This window comes from Mytilus trossulus, chromosome 9 (assembly GCF_036588685.1).
Source record: "Mytilus trossulus isolate FHL-02 chromosome 9, PNRI_Mtr1.1.1.hap1, whole genome shotgun sequence".
NCBI classification, from domain to species: domain Eukaryota; kingdom Metazoa; phylum Mollusca; class Bivalvia; order Mytilida; family Mytilidae; genus Mytilus; species Mytilus trossulus.
Window position 1 is genome coordinate 24254845 of NC_086381.1, and position 25482 is coordinate 24280326.

Genomic DNA, 25482 nt, shown 5'->3' on the forward strand with positions numbered 1-25482 from the left:
ACAAGTTTATGTGGAATAAGTAATAGTTTGGCAAACATACATTGTAAACTGTAAATGCAGGTTTGCACAGGTTCTTCGAATATGACTTTTGGGGCGAATCCATACAATAAGCCCCAAAGCACATTTTGTTTCCAAAGAGGGAACCTTTATCTTATCCATTCATTTCCTACAGGTTTTTCTTTCTTTCAATCATTCATATCACAAAAGGTTCATTTTCTCAAATGCATACATATCCTTTACTTTAACCATTGATGAAATACACTTATTTATTTTCTTTATGGAGAAATATTAATTTGCAAGGGAAAATCCTATTCAAGTTAGGAATTAGTACCGAGTTTGACAGTGTCAATTGTAGATTTGACAGATCCAATTGACATTAAATGTGAGACATAGAGGACACATCAAATAGGATATCATAAAATAAATATTTAAATTTGCTCAATTGAATTGAGCATATCAGAAATAATGACCCATACATCCATAAAACTCAGATGCAGCATAAAACTACATGGACTCTAAACAAAGAAATCAACATTTAAATACTTAAACAGCTTAAAAGCAGCTCTAACAATACACAAGAATACTTGAGCACAGCTACGATTGTGGACCTTTTATTTAGTCTGTATCAAAGATACCAAAATTGTTAATCTTATTAAGACCAAGGCTGGCAGGACATCAGACATCAACTTGTCTGTTATGGGTAAGACTGCAAAATAACCAAATACTATCTGTTCAATATGGTAAATGTATCGTATGAATGGAAGATTATTGAGGTTATTCTAATTACATTCAATATAAGTTCTATTATTATTGCCACTTAAATCTTAAGAATGTTTTCAAAGGGAAACATTTAATCAATTAACCAATCAATTAACCAAATTCTAGTAGTAGGCTTCCCCTATGTTTGTGGAAATTTGTACCTGTAAAATATCAATTACAAAAATACCAACTATCAAAATTTAAAAAAATGGCCACATCCTTAGAAACTGACAAATAAAATTGTGTTGCCCTATTTTGCTATGACCAGTGAAAGTCATCAAAATAAGCATTTGTTCACAACAAGTACCTTGTGGTGGGGGGATGAGCAATACAAAACAGCAGTTATTTTTAAATCTATCTCACATGTAAAGAAAGAAAAGTGCCCTTTAAACATCAAGTCAAAACTAGGTGTCTATGTGGTGTTTTTTATTTATAGCAAAACACCGAATCGTCATTCCAGATTCATTAAAATGTTGTTTTTTTTATATTGGGAATATTTTTTACACTTTCATCTTACATACAGACATTCTGGAGTTTCATCCACTCAAAAATTCCAAACTATACTTCACTGACTAATATAATCTAACAAATATTTAACAAAACAATTATCAGTTTTCACTATAACATCACATCCATAGTATTTATTCACTAACATTTCAACATCACTTTGAGTGACTGGTTTTAAAAATGTGCAAAGATTTGTTGCTATAAAAAATGACAAACAAATACTTGAATTGTATAAACAAGAGTTAACCTATAATAAACCTTTATATACAGATATTCTGTCTGATAGGATGGTGAACTCATCTACCATTACATTACACTTCTTTTTTAGCTAATAAAATATGCAACCATAACTAGGTTTGTTGGTGAAATTAAGATATAGTTTCACATAAATATACGATTGTTTTAGTTTTTTTAAAGTTAAAGTCATCATATGTAAAAATGCTGTGTGTTCATGCACTGTAAATGTATAAGTTTTCATTACATCTCTGCTTAATCTGTTTGTAGCAGCACAAATTGTGCTATTTTAAATATTTAATTATATGAAAAATAGTTTTGTATAAAGAAAACCTACTATCAAAAGTCCAAACAAGGTCAATTTAAATATTGTTGACTGATCATGCACAGTATATGACATACATTATCACTGAACATTTTTATTAAGAGGCCAGCTGAAGCACACCTCATGGTGGCAGACTTTCTCGTTGTACTGAAGACCCATTGGAGGTCAGCTGTTGTCTACTATTTTGTTGGGTTGTTGTCTCTATGATACATTCCCCATTTCCAATCGTAATTTTACAATTTAAACTAGTCCTTTATTTTGTCTCCATAACATTGTGTACACATTACTTATTGATTTGGTCCAATCGTCAGATACTTAAAATGATTGTCTAAAACCCCTAATCATTTTATTATTATTATGTAACAATTGGTTATATCTGTTAAAAGATAAAAATGCACAAAAAGCTTCATTTGACTTTTATGAGCAAACATATTATGATAAAGATTAACATATATGTTTTTAGATATTATGATGTATATTGAAACCTAAAAAAAAATACTGCCTTTAATAAGACAAACTCTTAAACAGGATAGTCAAATCAAGCAAAATCAAACCTTATACTGTATTACAAAATTGTTTAATAAATTTGGCAAATGTTTTCAAGCCTGCTTAAAGCATTCAATAACTGCATTAGAAATCCTGTACAAACATTTGAACAAAAAGTATATTTCCCAAGAAACCATTTACATCCCTCATTGATATCTATTTGTGCTACCTCCCTCAAGATTTTTTTTGGTACTGATATAGAATAAACGACAGTCCCCTAGAACAGAATTTATTAAATAAAATTCAAAATGTCACACACTAAAGTATGATAGGAATGTCTTTATCATAATACAGCAAAATGTGGTACAACTTGTTTTAAGGCTTGTTGTGGCAGTATGAGTTACAAACAACCGTATAATGAGCACATTTGACACACATGAAATTAATTTAAGTTACAATTTGTTATACATGTACTTATACATGATGCACTTCGTCTGTACACGAAAATTTCACTGTCGGCAAGTAAGAATACCACACACGCAACAAATTCTTCTCACAGAACACCTATAACATGGCTAATGATGAAAAATATATTTTTATCAACAAATACTCTATTTATCACTGGTATAAACTGTAGATATAGGATCATGTCAGGAACGCTTCGTACTGAACAGTTTTCCTGTTACTGGACATATATGTTTATTTTTAGCACAATGCACATGAGTCACAACACCATTGGGATAGCGTACAAATGCAGTGTCATTAAATGCCCTGCTACAAACAGCACACATTCTGAAAAGATAAAAAAAATAATTTGTTGATCAAATTTGTTTATTCAAATTAAAAAGTTTTATTTATAGAATAATAAGGAGCATCAAATATTTTATGAAAACGTGTTTGGACACATTGGGAGAACACATGTTTGACAATATTGCATGAACACATGTTTGACAATATTGGGAGAACACATGTTTGGACATATTGTGAGAACACATGTTTGACAATATTGCTTGAACACATGTTTGGACATATTGTGTGTAAAGGCAACAGTAGTCACTAGTATACCACTGTTCAAAGGTCATGAATCTTGAACACATGTCTGTTGTTGAAGACTGTATATTGTCCATTTATAGATAGCTTTTGGTTATGTTTGTCTTTGAGTTGCTGTCTCATTGATGTATACCTTACATCTCCTTTCTTATTAAAACTTGAATATGACAGATGACAGTTGACATTTTCATATCCTCTACCCAAACACATCAGTGTCAAGTTAGATGGCACGTAACCCCTTAACAAATATGAAATATTGTTCAGCCATTTCTGATTTCCTCTGATAATTGAACTTGAAGGAGTAATCCTGACATGATTTAAATGAAAGGTGTGGCATCATTAATAATTATGCAATATAATAATATCCAATTACATTAGCAGTAGCAATTTTACTGCACTAGGTGCACACATAAACAATTCATGTCTCTTCAGTGGTGCTTGAAGCCAAACTTAATCTCCAAAGATTGTCCCCCATCAAACATTTCAAATGCATTATCAGAGCATCACTTTCAGGCAAATTGTTGAGGTGTTATTGACAAGAACTGAAAAGTTGTTGGTAATGCCAAAGTGATTGACATGTCACTTTAGTGATGCAATGAATTGCCTTGAGGTTTAATAAAATGAGGTATTTCTGTGGTTGATATTCTAGTTGGTAAACAACCTAATGGATATCCATTTAGTGTTATTCTTCAATTTTTCTTTATAGAAGAGGGACGAACGATACCAGAGGGACAGTCAAACTTATAGATTAAAAAATAAACTGACAACGCCATGGCTAAAATTATAAAGACAAACAGACAAATAATAGTACAGAGGACACAACATAAAAAACTAAAAACTAAGCAACACAAACCCCACAAAAAACTGGGGGTGATCTCAGGTGCATCGGTAGGGTAAGCAGATCCTGTAAAGAGTCAAAATTTGGTGAAATAGTGAAAAGGGAAGGGTATTGTAGTTACCACATAAGGAACATATCCGATATCATCGGTGAAACGGTTATTCCATAATGGTCAACCAACTTGTGATGGCATCAGTAAAATTAAGGAAGGGATGATTTGAACTTTACCATTTGGAACAGATTTTTTTTCTTGATGGTTAGAAATTATTTTTGCTTCAGTCCCATTCAGTTGCATTAGTATGTAGTTATAGATGGCAGCTGTAATGTAACCAACCACCATCTTTTCATGATTCATCTACCAAGTCAATCTTTTTGTTTCATTTTTGATATCTATTATATAATCTTTGAAAGCAGTTTTTTTTAATTGATGAAAAAAAATTTAATCCTATACTTTGACATTATTATCTGGATTAAGCAAGCTATACTCCTAGATGGCTTCATATACATTTATAGTTCAGTCTGATTGCATTAGATATTTTTCAAACTATAAAATAGCATCTCCAAAATGAAATCATAGAATTTTAATGGAGTCCGTTTTGAAATCAAATAAATCAGTTTTTTGTCAAGATTACTCATTTAATATGTTACCTTTCTAATATATAGACAGTTAAATGAAGACAAATAATTCACCACACCTGACAACTTATAACTCTCAACAACCTATAAAGTGGTTCAATTAATGGTGATAGGCAAGTGTCAAATATCTTCTTCACAAATTCCTTCTGACATATTAGTTTCCTGAGTGAGAAAGTCCGTGAAAACTTTTAGTAAAATTTACAAGAAAAATTAAACAACAAAGATCCTGAAAGCTGTCTTGACTGTCTGACAGTTCTAGCTTAATTAGCTTCAGTCATACAGGTTTTCAATTAGGAAGTTTCTGACCTGTTTCTTTGCAATCTGATTTTGTATAGAGATTCTCTACCTGAATTTCTGAAAATGGAGATTCAAATATTCTTATAGTGTATGATCAAAACTAGGTTTATATAAATAGCTGGGTAAAATGTTGAACTAAGATGGTACAGCAAAGTAAACAATTGTATGATGCAATATAATATAATGCATAAAATTATTTTAATACTTCATTATTTTACAAAAAATTTAAATACAACTGCCTATTCATGCACTTGAATGGGCCCTAAACAAAAATAGTCAGTGCAGCAAAACAATCGATAGATATATAAAGACGTGGGAAGAATCATTGATGTAATATCTTTGTAATGAAGACATACTATACATGTATAATGTTATGCTTCTACAATGTTTATCCATTCATAAAACAAACCAACTGCATGCTAACATGCTATGTTTGTAAAGACAATTAAGACTTTGAATTGACAATGTTTTCCATTATTTCTATAAGAGTACAACTAGATACCACAACATTTCATGTCATCCTTTTTCTTAGCCTTATGCAGTAAATAAGGCTAAGGCTTATCTCCTATCATTTCAACTTCTATTCAATTTAAGGTTTAAGAGATATAACAATGAGGGCCCTGAATGGGGGAAGGGTGTCTCATCAGGATTTACAGAAAATAAATTTCAATTATCATGTATCACGAAAATATAAAAAAAAAATCTGTAGAAAAAAGGATCAGGATAGCGAAAATGTGCCATTATAATCACAAAGAACGAAAATAACCCATAACGCCCCTCAACAAAGATAAAAAATATTTACAAATAATATCCAATAACAGAGATGTTCCTGCCCAACAAAGTCATGGGGCTTTGCAAACTCATTATTGACTGATAAATGGCAGCATCAAGTGTATAACAACTTTTTTGTGAAAACGTCATAATGAAACTCAACTTGTGATATTACGTTGTTAAAGAGAAACATAATCAAAGTTGTGCTTGACATGTTTTTCAAGAGATTCTCAACAATTTATGGAATTCCAGATTTGAAATTCAAAAAAACAGGACAATTGCTGAAGGTTAACTGATGCATCTCTTATTGTTTGCTGTGGGAATGATAAAACTAAGTTTCAAAGGAGATTTTTGAAAATTGGCCAATTAAAATCAAAAACTGCTTCTGACATTCATGTGTTCCATCACTCAAACCAAAATGAAGAAGAATTTGTATGCAAGATCTCCAATACATTCTTCTTGCCATTTTATGTTTTGAATAGGCTAAATGGTTTCAGAGGAAACCTCGAAAATATATATTGTCTAACTCATTGTTAATGGACTTATGATGAACAAGCAAAGAAAAGTGGTGACAATTACTAACTTCTGCAGTGCAATGATGCTTAAGTTTAGGACTAAATGAAGGTTGTTTGTAAGGAGTCCAAATAATGTTTTGAATTGCTGTCTTACTGACAAGCGTACTTATTCTCTTATTCTTATATAATATTTAAGTTTTCTAATCACCAGGGTTAGGACCTTTTTAAGTTACAAAATCACTCTAATTATATGTTGCAGTAACAAAGATAGCCTGGTAAATATGTAGAAGGGTGTATTATTTTACCTCACAAAAATAATCTTCAGTTGCATATAACTCTCTTACGTAATATAAAACGCGACTGGAATAAAGTCTGAATGCACTAATGAGGAAATAATGAAATCTTTTTAATGTGGTTTTACTAAACATTTGATTATACATTCCATGGTTGACAATAATTTGTTCTGTGTAGGTAGATATGTTACAATGATGATGCTATAATTTGACTAACAATGTGTCAATGATCTTGTCAATACTAATAACATTGATGACTGTATAAGGCAGTGTAACACCCACATTGTCTAGGTTATACTAAACTTATCTTAGCACTTCATTATAGGAATGGAATTCATATACAAATGTACCACAAAACAGGAACAAGCCACCTACAAGTAAACTGTCCAAAGTTGTAGGACAAGGTGTGAGGAGAATATAAGACATATTGCTGTTCTAAAGTTGAATCTCCCTGAATATCAAAAATGCATTTTTATACTTCTTTCCATATATAGGCAGAAAACAAAAAAAGGACAACAAAAAATCATTTTTCAGAAACTCTTTCACTATCTAATAGTTTTCATATGTGCAAGAAAGGTAAAGGCTAAGCTTTAAAGCAAAGTATACATATATCGGCTGAGGTTTAAGTACTTGGTAGATATCTACCGTTACATATTACTGCTTGGTTAGTCTTCCACATGAGTAAATCAGAAGATGTCACCACAGTAAGTGACATAGTTTGCCAGTTCTATGTATACAACTGTGAAATATCTCACCAACTTAATTTCATTTACCTAAGTATAAAACTTACAACCATGAGATTGAATTCATTTAAATTAAAAGGTCTTAAAAAATACCTAACAGTTAACATATGAATTTTGTTTTGCAAAGTAAAGTACAGCTGGTGGTTTCTTACATACTTGGTACCAGGAAGAGAAACCAGCATCTTGTTTATCAAATACCATAATATACAAGTCCGCTACATCTATATCGGACAATTATAATCTGTTCACAATGTCAAGTGATAAAATCTTCCTAAAACACATCCGATATCATAATAACAACCAAAACATTAACACAGAAAATAGCTTAGAATATCACCTTATATATTTATTCAAAGAAGGTCATGTTTTATTTTTCTCCTCCTTCTGGGACTCGTGTATATGACAACATTGCTTACCATTTTATAGTCAAAAATGCCCTGCATGATAAATGCAGGAAGGCCTGAATACGTGTGAAAATCATGCATGAATCATGTGCAAATCGTGCAATACTAGAAGAATGAATATACAGCACCTTTATCAGAGATTATTAGTTCTACAATTTTTTTCTATTAGGAAGATGTTCTATACATCTGTCTCATTTTTAACACATTGAACAGGAGTAAAAAGTAAAATCACAAAAATACTGAACTCAGAGGAAAATCAATTTGGAAAGTCCATAATCACATGGCAAAATCAAAAAACAAAACGCATCAAAAACGAATGGACAAGAACTGTCATATTTCTGACTTGGTACAGGCATTTCCAAATGTAGAAAATGGTGGATTAAACCTGGTTCTATAGCGCTAACCCTCTCACTTTAATAACAGTCTCATCAAATTCCGTTACATTTACATGATGCGTTAAATAAACAGTCACAATCAATAAAATAGTCAAAATATCAATATCTTTATACATGTACTTCATCATTTGAAAACTCTGAAGAACGAAATTAGTGGCCAAAGTCTGATTTTAACTGGCCCACTGGTTTATAAAAATTTCTTTGCAGTAAGCACAATGAAGGAAACTGAAGACATAGCTCACATTAACCCTTTGGGCAAGGTGAGCTCAAAAAGGATTAATTTTGGGACTATGCATTCCTGTATTTCTTATGATTGAACACTTGACAGATATAAACTTGCTTCCAACAGATTGATTACTATTTCAAGGAATTCACAGCTGTTAAAATCCTCTTATTTCACCTGTAATATAAATATACCTATTTCCTATCACTCAAACATATCTGTTCCTCAAAGAAATTGTTATAAACACATTTATACTTATCAAAAATATTCCTGTCTAAATATGAAGATAAACATTCAATAGATTTATCATTTGTTTATTTATGTAAAGTAAATATAAGTCATCTTATATGATAAATTTTATCATTTATTCATTTAGTAGTCAGTACTTTGGTTCATAATTCGACATAGATAGTAATTTATCAAAAAGCAATGAGTGTCTTAAAATACATTATATTAACAGCAGTTAAAACAGACAGATCGTAGCCCTGTGACCCTGCAAATATCATGCATTATAGTTACTTTTTAAATGGATGTGATCTCCTCTGAAGCAGCTCGATTATACTTTAAACCTGGAGATCTGCCCAAAATATACAACTTAATCCATAGTCACGTTAGTGTGCCCTTATACAAGAGATGAGTTGAATCTTGTTTCACCTTATTGCTCCATAATTAGATACAAGAAAAATAAATTATAAAAAATGTTTTTGGCTTTAAAAACTTTCTTATAAATGTAATACTTATTAATGATCTCCAAAAATCATTTTTGTGTCACACATTTTTGGTTTAGTTATTTACAACTTGAAACATGCTAAAACATATTTCACTTATTTCATTTACAGTTATGCAATTCTGTAAAGTTGACTTCCCAAACCAAACTGCATACTTGACAAGATTGCAAACCAATGATGCATGCTGCAGGCAAACATCATATCTTTTGTATTGCAAGATGTTAAATGATTGCTACACTTTCTGTAAGAAATTTGGTTAATTTGTGCTTTGTAACGGCTTTTATTTTTCTATGCTGCTCACAGAAGTGGACTTACATCTGTTCATATTAGGGGGAAGAAGGTCATGCTTTTCTTAACCTGCATGATATATTAAGACTAAATCTGTTGGATGTTTCCTGAATGAAATAATGGTCTGGTAAAGCAGGATTTTTTCATTAGTTGTAATAGACTTTGAACTTAGTGTAAGTCACAATGAGTTCCCTCATTTCAAAACTTAGTTCCTTGTTTGTTTTCTTTAGTTGGTTTTGTTTGCTTCCTGTTGATTTAATGAGTAAAGACCTTTCCAACTAATTTTTCGTTCTTAGCTAGGTTGTACTGTTACATCACTGACCCTTGTTAGGGATCGGGGTTGAGGGCTTACAAACATGTTTAACCCTGCCACATTTTGTGTTAGCAACACTCATTGTAAGTCACATGCCCTTAATGTTCATGTGACATATTAAGTCCGAAACTTATATGCCAGTGGTTGTGATCCCCTTTTATCATATTTTATCATTCTTTACCTTTAAACAAATTGGTGCTGTTTGCAGATGTTAGGAAGTTTTAGGCTTAATCTATTCATAATTTGTGTAAGATGCAGGGTATTAAACTTATTGTTTGACATATCATACAGAAACAATTGCTTTGTGTTGAAAAACAAATGTTGCCTTTTATATTGTAGATGTCTTTTCATGGATTTAATTTGTTTTGGAGATGCTGCCTCATTGTCTCTTTGCTTATAAATATTCATAAATTAAAAAAAGAACAACTAATATTTTGAATGTGTCATCGTTCACTTTTAAATCTAAAATAATCTTCCTGGGTCATTTATATTTCATTTTAAACTTTATTCAAAAGCACATCTCATTAATAAATTTATACATAGAAAAAATGCAAATTATCCGTATTATCAGAATAAAATGTCTTAACTTTCTCACATACATCAAAGTAGTAATAGTGTGGTTGTTCTGCTTGGAAACAGTTTGTGTGAATCACTGAACAGGTCACACACCTAACAATGAAGATGAATTTCTTTTGACAACTAAATAATGACTTTTGTCATTCTGAAATAGGTATTTTCTGTCTATATCTAGGTGTGACTAACATTAGGGACTATTATGGGAAAATAAGCATGAGTTTTAGAGTCATTATGAATCTGCTAAAAAAGGAAAATAGACTCTGAATCTAATTTAATGCTAGATCAGCACGTTTCTAATATATTAACACGTTATCAGAGGTGTATTGAAAAGATATTTTATTTCAATATCTATATATACATGATTATCAAATATCGTATATGACAAACTGTTCAAATATGATTATCATAGAACTACTCTCAATTAATAGGCCAATTTTTAGTTCTGACGTATGAATGAATTACGCAAGTTAAATTGAGGTTTAAATGACATCATTGAACAATCCGAGTATACTGTGACATAACTATAAAATACATAAAGATTGTGTCATTTGAAAAGAAATACATAACTTGAAAGTTGTCCATATGAAATTTTCTTCTTAACTATTGTTCTTGGAAAGATGGGACATTTTAAATGAATAAAGATTTAATGCTGAAGAATTAACAACAGCAAAACCAGTGTATCAATGAAAGTGCTGATAATCAGCAAAACACAAGATATTCCATTTTTTAAGATGACTAACTCTTGAATGGTATTAAGTCAAAACCACCAAAAATAAAACTTAACCTGCATTGTATGGTCAATGAGAACATTGTTACATTCTTGGCTGAGATTTATTACTGTTTAGTTCAGACACAGGTAAAAATGGACAACATCAGAGCAGCAGTTAGGAAAGCCTTATGCATGATAACAGAGAAATAAAAGAGGCCAAATGGGCCAATGTATTACTTAATTAGTCACAAAAATAAGATTTTCTACTACCAAAGTATTAAATCAGAAAATATTAAGTGCAAGATATGAAGTTATGCGAAACATGGGCACATAAAGTTTCAAGCAAAACAAAGTGTAAAATAATGTATATAGAAAGCTCTTTAAACCAACAATGAAAAAGAACATTGACCTCGTTCCATTGAGGATGTTTAATCAAACAATCCCCATCAATGGACTACAGTTCAATATACAAACAAATTGTCTTTATATGGTTGTCCCTGTAAATCATATATAATGTCTACATGGTTGTAAACTACAATAGGATCAGAGGATTTGTGTAATCAGGTGTGTTAGTGTTACCTGTCTGAGTGATCCCATCAAATAACATATGGTCTGGAGAGGGTTAAAAGTACAAGTTTTATGTCATAAAATGTCCATGATGCTTCATATGATGGAGATCTTTGCAATGTTGAAAAAATGAACGTTTGAACTAAAAAATTTACAATTCATTGTTAATTTGTTCTCGTCCTGAACACACATGAAATATTTGCCATTAGATCAAAATTTAACAATGGAGATCACAAATCATGATAACAATCCTTTAATAAGATGTTGGTACTCTTGTCAACCTGACCGAATGGCTGAACTGTGTTTGTCCATTTAACCTTTGGCAGTGTTTATTTGTTGACTGAAATGAAGACTGAACATGCACAATTATATTAAATTAGTTTTGCCAATGGACATGTCAATTTCAAGGTCAAATCAAACATTTGAATTAAAAGTACCCAGGGTGAAAAGGTGTGTGTCTAAATCAATCTTTATCTTGACCGATCGGAACATTTAACAAGTTTGATAATACCTTTGTACCACAAGTGGGTGGATGTAAACATCCTACTTTACACCATTACAGTGATATAATCTTTAAAATTTGTAAGTCTAGAACGTCATTAGTACCAGCTTAAACATGTAGATATATATGTCTGGATGTTTTAATGTACTATTTATTTTAAAAGCAACTGTAAATTAACAGAAAATATGTTTTTATCACTGCATTAGTAATATGCAGACAAAGATTTTTATAAAAGTCTCAAATTTTAATTTTCTAAAACATTTTTCAAATACTTTGTATCAATCTGTACTGAGCTATTCTTTAAAAAAACACCATGCAGTTTCTCTATATATTGGTATAAATATAATGAGATGTCAGGATTGATTGCCTATGAGTAAGTTCAACTCATAGATCAAAAATAAACTGACAACGCCATGGCTAAAAAAGAATAAGACAATCAGACAAATAATAGTACACACAATGTGACACAAGACACAACATAGAAAAATAAAGACTAAGCAACACAAACCCTAAATTATCCATAAGAACCAAAGAAAACTATATGAACAACTATTCAGGTCACCATACAAGCATTGCCTTTAACAATGAACAAACCCCTTACCCTATTGCAGGAAATAAAAGTTATTAAAAGCAAGCTGAGTTAAACAATATGTATTCAAAATAGAAAAACATCAGCCTGATATAAATTTAATACAACATCAAAAAATGAAAAACAATCAAAACAAGATAATACATGTGCTTTGAATTAATAACTGTCAAAAAAATCCTCTTATATTAGACCTACGTCTTTTATGGTTTACAATATTAAGAGCTGCATACAAATTAAGCAATATTTTATGTGAAAATATAAAAAAGAAAAGAAAAAGAGTAGCTAACAAATGTTATAACTAGAACATTGATATTCATGTAGTATATATACAACTTATAAACTATTTCCTACAAGCTGTGAACATTCTCATCCCTTAGGCTTTACTGTCATCTAAAGCTGCTGTTAAATAAACCACAGAGTATATTTCTGGAGATTTAAAATACTTGTGGTTCAATAAATAGATTCATCTTTCTATTCTGAATAAAACAGTCAATAACTGTTATATTGACCTCAGCAGGAACATTCATTTTAAATTTATCAAAAACAGGAACTACCTGGAAATTTAATTTCTTTCTTTAGAACAATATGGTTACCTAGAGTTTATTCTGTTAGCATTTCTTGTGCTCAACTGACTGAACTAGAAATACTATTCTTTTTCAATGTGAAACACAGTGAATGCCAATATTCATAGTATTTCTGGTTAAAACAATTCCCATTTGCAAGAATGTTAAAACAGCAGTATAGATTTTACAATGACAGAAGTTTAACTTCTCAATACTGGTCTCCAAATACCGACTAGCAAAATAATTATTTTTTTTAGCATAATTATCAATCAATATGTCTGCATTGTAAAGTATTTCTTTATGTTTAACTAGAGTATTACCACGATTATTCTAAGTTACAAAACTCTTGTATTAGAACTGACCACAATGCCCAAACATTGTGGCTAATTTTGGAGGATTTTTTTCCAGAGGATCTATCTTAAAGGACAATTAATTAACTGTCATTGTCCTGATTTGGTACTTTATCAAATCAAATTCTATTTGCATTACACCTCCTTAAATTCATGTCATTCCTACTTATGTCTGTCTTTAAGAAGAGAACAACACAATTGTGGATTTTAATATCCCCTTTCAAAGGTTACTGGTCTTGTGCCAGTCAACGGGCAATAATATCTTCAATAGAATACTACAGTATAAAACAGCTATAACATTTAACATGAGTATAAAACATGCATAGGAATTTCCATAAAACAGCCTGCATTGTTAAAATGGAGAGTTACATCATAAAAGAAATTGCATTAAATTGGAATAAATCTGTTTTAAATGAAAAAGTTTTTATCAAAATTTGTGAAGACAAAAACCTGAGGCTTTCATATCCGTGTTGCAGGGTGCTTACTCCTAGGTAACGTCCATCATCGAGATAAAAATCCACCCACCCACTGATAACACATAATAACAGTCTGGGCTGGGTACATAAATATCATTACTTTTGGAATTTAGACTATATATAGTAATATTTTGTAACAGTGTCATCAGAATGCTTCAAACTGTAGATTGCTTATGCTGGCATTGATTAATTCTGGCTAAATCTAAAAGGACTTATGTTTTTAAAAGTGGAACAATAAAAGAATGGAAAAGACCACAGAGCAAAACCACCAATAGATCTAACCACATCAAGAAAATCCTGCAACCAGTACTAGATCAGCAAAAGGGACGCCTAACCAAACTCCAAAACAAACAACTGAACGGAATTTAAAAAAGGACACAGGTACAGGTTTCAGTCTTAGGACAGGCCAAAATGATGCAGCAAGATTAAAACATGTTTTGTGAGATCTCAACCCTTCCCCTATACCTCTGTCAACGTATATTTGTTCCACCTAACAGAAGTTCCAGTGGAAACTTTATTATAAACAATGTCATAATACCTGTACCTGTTGGAACAAATATTCTATACTATTTATTCCGTTAGGAACATCTACTGTAATATTTATTCCTGTGGAAATAATATTCCAGAATAGTTTTTCCATTTGGAACTTATATTATGAAGGAACTTCTATTCCGTGACACCTCTAGCTAATGTGAAATAAATAAAACACAGCAAAACCCATGTAGAAAAACTTAGTTTAAAAGAAATCTGAGTCCGATATATGTAACATTTAACATGACAGTGTTTCTCTTACTTAAGGACACACAAGGTTCGTTCAGGATTTTTCCGTAAATTAGTACACTAAGCATGACAGTCTCTCAAAGTGTTAAGTACTTGCACTTAAACATTATAGTACCAACAGTTAATGGGGAACCACTTTCCAACATAAAAGATATGGGTTATCTCATCTCTTTTATAAAAACTTCAATCTAAATGGATTTCCCTTTTCAAAAGATGACCATTAAGTCCAGGATTGATAAATGACCTCTTGCAAGATAAATGGCATTGTCTAAGTCCCAATCCAAGGTTATCACAAGCTGGTGTACATACCTGTACAGGTAAAATCTCCAGGTAATTACAGGGTACATCAGCTATGTTGACACCTGGTGATCATTGGAGGAGAAATTGATCATCCTGCATATCAAATACAGAGATAAAACAAGAGGCCTATATGTACTCATCTTGTTTGAGTATTACGTAATACAGGAGAGCTGTATACAAATAAAAAGAGCCTCATTTATGATTGCTAATTAGACAACTATCCACAAGGGATCAAATAACTTAGGTGTTAGCAACTATAGGTAACACTACCACTTTCAACAATGAGCAAAACCCATACCCTAAAGATGCTCTTAAAATAGTCCATTGTCAACATGACATGAGGTAAAAAAACAATCAAATGAGAAAAATAGCAGCCTGATTGAAGGCCAAACAAATAGTTGTTAAACAAATATGATACCATGAGAACAAATGAACAATAAATTCAATAGGTAGCTTCTACAAAGTAGGTCCACAGGGATGAAAGGCAGAACAAATTTGGACTAACATCTATAAATAGATGTATATTTGATAGAGGTATAACTAACATTTCAACAGGTCACCAAAGTTCCTTGAAAGATTTGTTGTAATAGATCTTTAATATTTAAATGGTGTGGCACTGTCTCTGTAAGAGATATCAGATTTTCATTCTGACCAAGTTTAAATTTGGCCCAATGCTAGATTTGTACAGACGTTTTAGTTATTTTGGAATCTGAGACACTTGACCACAGAATCTGCAATGCTTTAACTATTGACCTCATACAACAAACACTTTATGCTTGTGGATTCAATTATTTTCTATTGTGATGTCAAAATGTTCATTGGAACCTTTGTGATATCCAGTAATGGCTTACAAATAGTGATAAGGTGTAGAGAAACTTAAATACATCAGTCACTATCAAAACACATGTAAATACAAAGGTTTACAGACAGCATACATGACAAACATTAGTACGGAGGTTACAATGACCTGTTCTATACACCTGTAAGAATGACTGAACAGACAATCGATTTATATATAAACAAATATTCTATTCTATAAAGACTAAATAAGAAGAATGTTGACCTTCCCATTACAAGACTTTCATCAAAATGTCAATAGATCTACATCATATTGGTGATTCATATTTTTTTTAATCTATCATACTGAAGACTTACTAGGCGTTGGTTCACTATCATTTGTAATAAGAAAAATAATTGATACCTAAAACTGCAAAATAAACTAAAAATATAAATTATGTTTTGTATCATGTGGAAACCCCCATGCCACTTAGACACAGGCATACATGGTAAACATCTTGTTTAAAGAAAAACAGGAAATCCATATAAGTACTAAATTAGATAGACAACCAGGATGTGGGACCTTACACAGAAAGGACTCCTTTCTATACATATAGGTAGGTACAAGTAAAGATGATGAAAGACCAGATATTTATGACAGCAATCGGATATAATCATCTAAATTAAACAAATATAAGATAAAAGGTGAACCAAGAAGTCCAAATGTTATCGTCAAGATCCTGGGTCAACCAAGGAAGGAAAAAAACGCATTTTACAAAATACAGTAACATTTGACAACCTTATGTATTGCACAATTGATGAGGAATACCTTTTAAAGAATAGCTCGTTTGTACAATGTTTAAAAATTTTAAGTTTATACTATAAATATGATATAACAAACTTGGCCATATGTTTTCATGCTATATCCTATGCAGATAAGATATGGCATATTGTATAATGACAAAGTAATCCTATTTTCCTATCAAATGGAATAACTGGGGTGAATTTTATTTTAACAAGACATTTACAATGTTTGTTGATACAATTCATGAATTAATAAGTAACTATTATAAAGCATCCCAATGTCATGACCATTATCATTAAATATCACTGGATATCCTGCATACATCCTGCTTTACCATAAATTAAGATGAAGTTGCTTCAAAAACCTCCTCCTAAATTATTGAAATCTATCCTTTTGCATTAATAAGAATAAAATTACTGTAAATTAGATCTGTCTAACTTCCTCTGCTTTAGAGTTGCCTGTAATTTATTTGAAATAGAATAGAAAAGAGAGATTATGTGGTATCTATTCATGACATAAAATCAGTACATTTGTACATATTTTAAAATAACGAGATGTGGTGGTGTGATTGCAAATGAGACAACTATCCACCAAAGTTAAATAAAGAAAAAACCAACAAAAAATTATCATAAGATATTACTGATGTGTTCAGAAGACTATTGTCTGTCACTTATAGTGAGTCAAGGGCCTACTGTCATTAAAGTTTACTTAGGTCTTGGAGTACAAAATTTGTGCTAGAAGAACCAAATCCAATATATTGATTGGTTAAATTTTGAGTTGAGTACAATGATTGTACTAAAATATTTTAATGACAGAAAGACCAGGAGTCTAAAGTAAGCATGTGGGAAGAATTTAAAACTTTTGCTTTCGAGTGTCAGCTGTTTAAAATTTATATGATTTTCACATTTCAGTCTTTCTGTGGAAAAATCAATGTTAAATATCTAATATTGATTACAGATTTTGCTTTAAACAATTACATGAAAATATTTTTCATTGTTTTCTATCAAAGGAATTAAATATTTTTTTACATCTAACAATGATTTTACAATCATAACAGCATCATATCCAATGTGTTACATCTAAAACAACATTTATATCCTTATTAAATATGAAATCATTTCTAAAATTCTTTAGGATCAGAGGAAAATGTATAATAAATGTATATAGTTTCATCACAATTTATTTTTTCAAATGAACATACATTATGTTGATTTTTTTAATTTGTTATTTTAGACAAATTAGTGTAAATTATACATTTTATAGTCGACGCACGGTGAATAATCTTCAATAATTGAAGGATCCCTAGAAACCTAAAGAAAAAGAAGAAAATAAAATTGCTACTTTCTCTACTTGTAAAGAAGATTCCATTACTTAACCTAATTTCCTCAGTTTATCGCAAATATTGTTTGTTTTTACTTTCTTTTGTAACGAAGAAAGCAATTGTAAAACAAGATATGATTAATCATTTGAAAGACTGTTTAGCTGATTATTTAAGGGTGGTGCTTATTATGACTTATTCTAGTGATTTAATTGCAAAAATGCAAACCACAAATATTGTATGCAGAAACATGTTTACCATTAGGCTGTTTATTAGGTTTTACCCTCCTTTTGTGTGACAACACGAAAACTGGTAGAAAAACAAGTCAATTTAAAGTTTTACTAATTAAATGAGTGATTACTTGTCAATGATTTTACATAAGATCATGATCAATAATAAACATAAATTTGTTAAACCATCTTATAAACAAAGCCAAGAGAGGGAGGTTAAATGGACAGGAACATTCAAATTTGTTTTGAAAGAAAATTTAACTGTGCAAAAAGGTCATAATTAAATAAATGCTAATTAGTCAGGAAGTTTTCAGATTACATAAATTAACTACTTTTTATAAGAAAGTACATGTTCAGGTATAAGATGATATTTTATAAACTCTTTAACTTTAATACATGTTTCAAAACTTTGAATAATTCATCATATTATTTGTTAAAAGTGAAGATAATAAATATTATTCAAATGCAACAATCCAAACCAGTGGTGGATACAGAACTTTTTATAAAAGGGGGCCACTGACTGACCTAAAAGGGGGGGTCCATTTATGCCTCAGTGATTCCCTTTATAACCAATCACGAAGGGGCTGGATTTGGCTAGGCAAACTACCAAATCTAATAGCTTCAATCAGAACCAATTGCTTCCAAATTATACCAAACCACCCAATTTACCCTGTGTACCATAGATAATAAAGACATATTATTATTCCTTTTGTACTTCATATGACAAAATGTCAAAACATTTTTCCTGAAGTTCTCCAAAATATTCATGTTCTGCACTTTAAGGAAACATAATAGGTTCCACTTACTGAATTACTTAACTGTTAACCTTTTCTTATGTTACCTTACAATGTCCCTGACCTTGAAAGAAAGGGTCATCTATGACATTTCCTATGTTACCTTACAATGTCCCTGACCTTGAAAGAAAGGGTCAACTATAACATTTCCTATGTTACCTTACAATGTCCCTGACCTTGAAAGAAAGGGTCATCTATGACATTTCCTATGTTACCAAACAATATCCCTGACCTTGAAAGAAAGGGTCATCTATGACATGTTCTGTTATATAATACATTTGTACATGTTTATTGTATGTCTTTATAACTTTTTATGCATATGCATGTTATTTCAAGATGTGAAGTATGGGGATATTACGAATCAAAATGCTTTATGAAATTCAAATTTTAAAATTAATAGTGATGAAACAACAGACTTCCATTTCTTTTGGCAACCATGAAAATTGAAACAAACCTAAATAAATGCACCTACACTATTACATAAGCTTCCACTCTTTTGGCATCAACTTTTCAAGATTTTCTAAGGATTTTCCAGGACATGAATCAAGGATTGCACCAGAGGATATAAATGGTAAAAGAAATTATAAGTAACATGACAATTTCTGTGTCATTTTTGGTCTCTGGTGGAGAGTTGTCTCATTGGCAATCATACCATATCTTCTTTTTGTCGAGCCTTCGACTTTAGTCGAAAAAGCGAGACTAAGTGATCCTACATTCCGTCGTCGTCGGCGGCGTCGGCGGCGGCGTCCACAAATATTCACTCTGTGGTTAAAGTTTTTGAAAATTTAATAACTTTCTTAAACTATACTGGATTTCTACCAAACTTGGACTGAAGCTTGTTTATGATCATAAGATAGTATCCAGAAGTAAATTTTTCAAAAATAAAATTCCATTTTTTCTGTTTTTTACTTATAAATGGACTTAGTTTTTCTGCTTGGAACATTACATTCACTCTGTGGTTAAAGTTTTTAAAATTTGAATATCTTTCTTAAACTATACTGGAAATCTACCAAACTTGGACAGAAGCTTGTTTATGATCATAAGATAGTATCCAGAAGTAAAGTTTGCAAAAATAAAATTCCTTTTTTTCTGTTTTTTGCTTATAAATGGACTTAGTTATTCTGCGTGGAACATTACATTCACTCTGTGGTTAAAGTTTTTAAAATTTTAATATCTTTCTTAAACTATACTGGAGTTCTACCAAACTTGGACAGAAGCTTGTTTATGATCATAAGATAGTATCCAGAAGTAAAGTTTGCAAAAATAAAATTCCTTTTTTTCTTTTTTTTGCTTATAAATGGACTTAGTTTTTTCTGCTGGGAAACATTACATTCACTCTGTGGTTAAAGTTTTTAAAATTTTAATAACTTTCTTTAACTATCATGGGTTTGTACCAAACTTGGACAGAAGCTTGTTTATGATCATAAGATAGTATCCAGAAGTAAATTTTGTAAAAAATAAATCCAGTTAACATAAAATACAGTCTGCACTTTAAGTTTTTAAAACATTTATTCGATTCATAAACTATCCTGAAATGTATACCAAACTTGGACAGAAGCATCTTACAATCAAAAGATAGTATCAGTAGGAATATTTTTATTGATTGTTTTCCTCATTTTTGTTGAGCCTGGGAGTTACAGCAAAAGTAGGCGAGACACTGGGTTCCGCGGAACCCTTACGAATTTTTTTATAGTTGGACAAGACAGCATTACAGAAACTATAACTGCATTTCTGAGTAGCATTGTGATCTGTCTGGATAACATTGTTTATTTCATAAAGTAAACTTTTTGTAACAGGCTGATACATAATAAATGTCAACATGAAACCTCTTTACGAAGTTTACTATTCTTTTTCCTTTGTGCATACAAATTTTATTGATATTTAAAAACATTTTAACTAGAGCGATAAGAACTTAAAAATACACTAAAATATGTTTTAAATATGATACCTACTTTAAGGTAAATAAGAATCAATCCTACCTATTTTATTTGGTCAACTATAAATAAGAATAATCTTATGAGGTGTGTAGAATTACCATTTGAAATGTGATACTCCTATATAATATGTTTTAAATAGGCAAACTTTATTGAAAGAAAAGAAAAAATCTTTGTCAACAGTTAAAATATAACCCACTGCACAGTACAGAATTTTCATAATTTGACAAATTTGAAATTGTTAACAGGCCTTTTATACTAGGCATCTGTTAAAAGTGCAAATTATGGGATAACATTAGTAGAATTTATCAACAAGATGAAAAGAAAAGTAGAAAAGAAGGAAGGAAGAAATAAGAATAGAAGTGTATTGCTGCTGCATAATTAGTACATTTATATGTTTTTTTAGTAATGACCATATTACCAATGTTTTAAATTAAAATCTAGATGATAATACAAAACTGAGCCCAGTCTAGATCTTATGGTAACAGATTACAAGAAGACATGCCACTCAATCAAGGAAAGTTTTGCTTGTATCAAGAACAACCTGCAGTATCTACAAAATGATGCAAGTTTAATAGAGAGAAAACAATTCTGAACAAGACTTTGGTTTGACTAAGTTCAGCAAAGGCAATAACAAGTTTTTGACTTATAGTGAAACCAATTTTGGTGGCTATGATGACCCACAGTTCTAAACAAATAGGTAGGGAATAAATCTGTCAGTTTTTGTTCACCATGCATGTATAATAATCAGCTGGACATAGTACCCTGTTGATTTGTGAAGGCTGTATACTACTTTAAAGACAACCTGAAGAAAATTTGCTTTTATCTGGATTTATACATCTGGTGCATTTGAGCAAATCTTTAAAGATCTTGTAACTGTTGCCATATTTACATGTACCCAATATCTTTCCATTGTATTATATACATATACTATATTACAAGCACAATAATATAGTGATATAAAGGAGAATGTCAACAAATATTTCAGGTTTATCTAGTTACATTCTTTAAAGTAATTCTATAGGTCATACTTTTAACCAATTTATCATTTCATTCTTTATGATCTAGTGAAGAATTTAAACCTAAAATCGATACAGCTGAACTGATCCCAATATAAAAATTTGAGGTTGACACCCATCTATTGATTAATCATCACAATTGTATTGACAAGTCTCATTGTGTATCTACCAAGCCCTTTTACAATCATCAGCTTACAAATGATAAAATTCTCTAAAAAGTTTTTTTCCCTTTCATTACTAAATGTGGTTTGTAAAAAGATCTGGAGTGGCTGTCTTGTACAAAAATCAATGTTTATTCTAAGGGGAATAACTGGTAACAAAGTAATTTTCTCACGCAATTTCTTCTTGACATTTTCACTAATGGAAAAGTAACGAACATACAAATTTTTGCAATTACATTTACTTTAAAATTTGATTTTCCATTATTATATATAAATGCATTTGTGAACACATTTTTTTTTTTAAATGATGAGAATTCCAGAAGAAAGAGCTAAAAGCAACAAAAACATTCAATATTAATAAATCTACTTTGAAAAATCTAAATACCAGTACATTTTTTTGTTGAAAACTAGTTATCATAAATAAGTGGAACACAAAACTCCTTGTAAAAATAAAAGCCATCATTACTGTTCTACATTTTTAAGTTTATTAATGACACACCCTCTGGTAGTGATGAGAATACCCTCTGAGTGTAATACCTTACAGCATGGTAAAAAAGAGTGATTTCTATGAATACCCTCTCCCCCCCTTTCAACTTTTTGCTGGAGGTATATAAATATGACTTAATGCTTGCTGCAGTTATTTGAATCTTCCATTTTGTCAACGATGACCTACATGATATATGCATGTGTTACAAGCACTAAATAGTCTTAATCTTAAAGTCATCCATACATTTATCTTTGAATGTATTTACAATATATATTCTGAATAGGTTCAAACTTTAAAAATTTAAATAAATAACATTTATCTTTTCATACTAACAGTTATAACTATGTACTAAATCATCTCGGTCTTTATTGACTGACTAAATTGTGAATCTTTCTAGACTCCTAACACCGACAGACTGTCAAATTTCAATCATGGTTTGCATGCAATGGTAACAACCTATAGAGGGTACTGTTCAGCCTTGAAAAAGAAGTTTAAGTCGAGAACCATAAATTCATTTCAAAAATATTATGATTTCTCTGCATCCTGGTAATACATTGTTTTTATGTTTTTCAAACCTAAACAATTTCTTCTGATCATATAAAGGAAATTGTCCACTGTTTTGAAAGATGAGTTTTACTATCAGTTTTTCTAGAAAATTGTTTACCCCTTTTGTTCACATATCATTGTCAATACAAAGGAAAGTTATGCAACTGTCATGCAAGTGAGAGGTTAAGTTAGCTATAAAAAAAGGTTTAATCTACCAATTTCTACATACAAAAAATGTCTGTACTTAGTCAGAAAGAAACAGTTGCTATCCATTTGGTTGATATGTTTGAGCTTTTGATTTTGCCATTTGATAAGGAATTTCCGTTTTGAATTTTCTTCAGCGTTCTGTATTTTTGTGATTTTACTTTTTTCATTGTATGGTTTATAAGAACAGATATTTTGATTAGTTCAAGGGAATTATTACAGGTACGTTATCATAGTTATAATTTCTTAGCAGATCCCAATACTGGTCTTCTGATACATTAATAGGATGCGTAGATACTTCATAGTTAATATGTAATAGCTTGATAAAATATACCAAACTTTGTACTTTAAATATACTTCACTCTACAAAATGAAGCAAAGTGCAAGATTTATGAAAAGGTATTTATTTAAATACACAGATTAATTTTTCACTGGCTTCATTCAAACATAAAATCAAGTTTACAGTTTCGTTGTTTTTACAGTGCTTTGCTGATTTACTCAAGTAATGTTGAACACATTTATATTATTTCAGCAACATCAGTTTTATGTACTCAATATATAGATTTGCAACAAACTATTTACCTAGTATTTCCAGTTATCTACAAAGACGTGTATGTTCCTGCATAAATTACACATTAATTATCTCGGTCAAGTGACAGTTTAATAAAATGTACCTGATTGACCATTATATAAATGATAAAGTACTTACTATATACACAAATATATCTTATTATTGTAACTTGATGATATTAGGAGTATTTATGGTTTTAATACAGAGCTATTAGTAGAATGAGAGCTTATATTACTGATAGGGTTTCCTTTTACATATACTGACACTATCACACTTACCGTGAGGATGAAGTTACTAAGAGTTGTTTTACATAGACATCCTTATAGGAATATCAGATTATATTTGACCTTATTGACTCACATTTGACCTTAGTGACTTACATTTGACCTATTGACTTACAGTTGCAGCTTTATGTCCAATAGCCAGTACCTTAACAGGAAAAAAAATTATTAAGTCACTTTCAGAATGAGAAGGGACATACCCGTAGCCAGGGGAAACCCCCCCTTGAAAACAAATAAGCACTGTTAAAGTCAATGTTCTGTTCGAATTGTGACTGTTAGAGTGGAGTTTGTGTGTCCAACAAATCCCCCTTTGGAAATTCCTGGCTACGGGCCTGAGGGACAAAGAAAACAGGCAATTATTAGATTCAATTGTAACTTGCAAAAAGACATCAGTTTCTGTTTTCAACAATTTAGTAATGCTTAAGGCATGTGTAGAATGTAAAGCTTTCTTAAACTGGTTTCTGATTTAAAAACTGCATTCTAACTATTGATTAAAAACTAACAAGAAACTTCAGAATATCAGCTAGGGTATATTTTCTTTTACAAACTGAAACTAATTGATACAAACTTTATATATTGATTAGAATGACCACAAATCATATGACTAGCTTGTATAAATTATTGTTGTAAGACATGAACCCTTTATACTTCTCATAAAATACCTGTAAATATTTTACTGCAACAGTTTATAGCCCTATTTAAATTCTTTGAGAAAGTTAAATCTGAAAGCTAAACATGCCCCAGGATGTATTGTGCTCCGGGGAAAAGGTCACACACCATGCCCTGGCCAATACAATCAATAATCACAAAAGTCAAATAAAACTAAATCCATCTGAAAAACATGTTAAATTTTACAATAAAGTGCACAGTAAATTTATTTCAGTGCAATTTAATAAAATTTTAAAAAGTATATAATTTACCCAAAGATTGATTGATAATGTTATAAAAGTCTCTTTACAGAGTGTTACTACTTAAAAGACACCAAAGTTGAGTAGAAGGGGATGTTCTTCTTTAATAAAAGTAAATTTTAGAGATTCTGAATAACAAAATCTACATAAATATGTCATATAGAAAATAGATGTGTATCAGGTTGGTCAAAACATTATATGGATTGTTGAAAACTTATTGGAAGTCACAT

General features: G+C 30.8%; 2 protein-coding genes across 3 annotated transcripts in view; one reads left to right on the forward strand and one right to left on the reverse strand.

Moving 5' to 3' along the window:
* LOC134685355 (RAD51-associated protein 1-like) overlaps positions 1-25482 on the forward strand; it is a 205371-nt gene that overhangs the window by 36940 nt on the left and 142949 nt on the right. The gene's annotated exons all lie outside the window — the stretch shown is intronic.
* The window catches only part of LOC134685350 (transforming growth factor-beta receptor-associated protein 1-like), a 54784-nt gene continuing 30494 nt past the window's right edge, over positions 1193-25482 (reverse strand). The window contains exon 22 of the mRNA XM_063545041.1: positions 1193-3103. Within this exon, the coding sequence (XP_063401111.1) occupies positions 2962-3103 (142 nt within the window). The 3' untranslated portion in view covers positions 1193-2961. The remainder of the gene's footprint in view (positions 3104-25482) is intronic.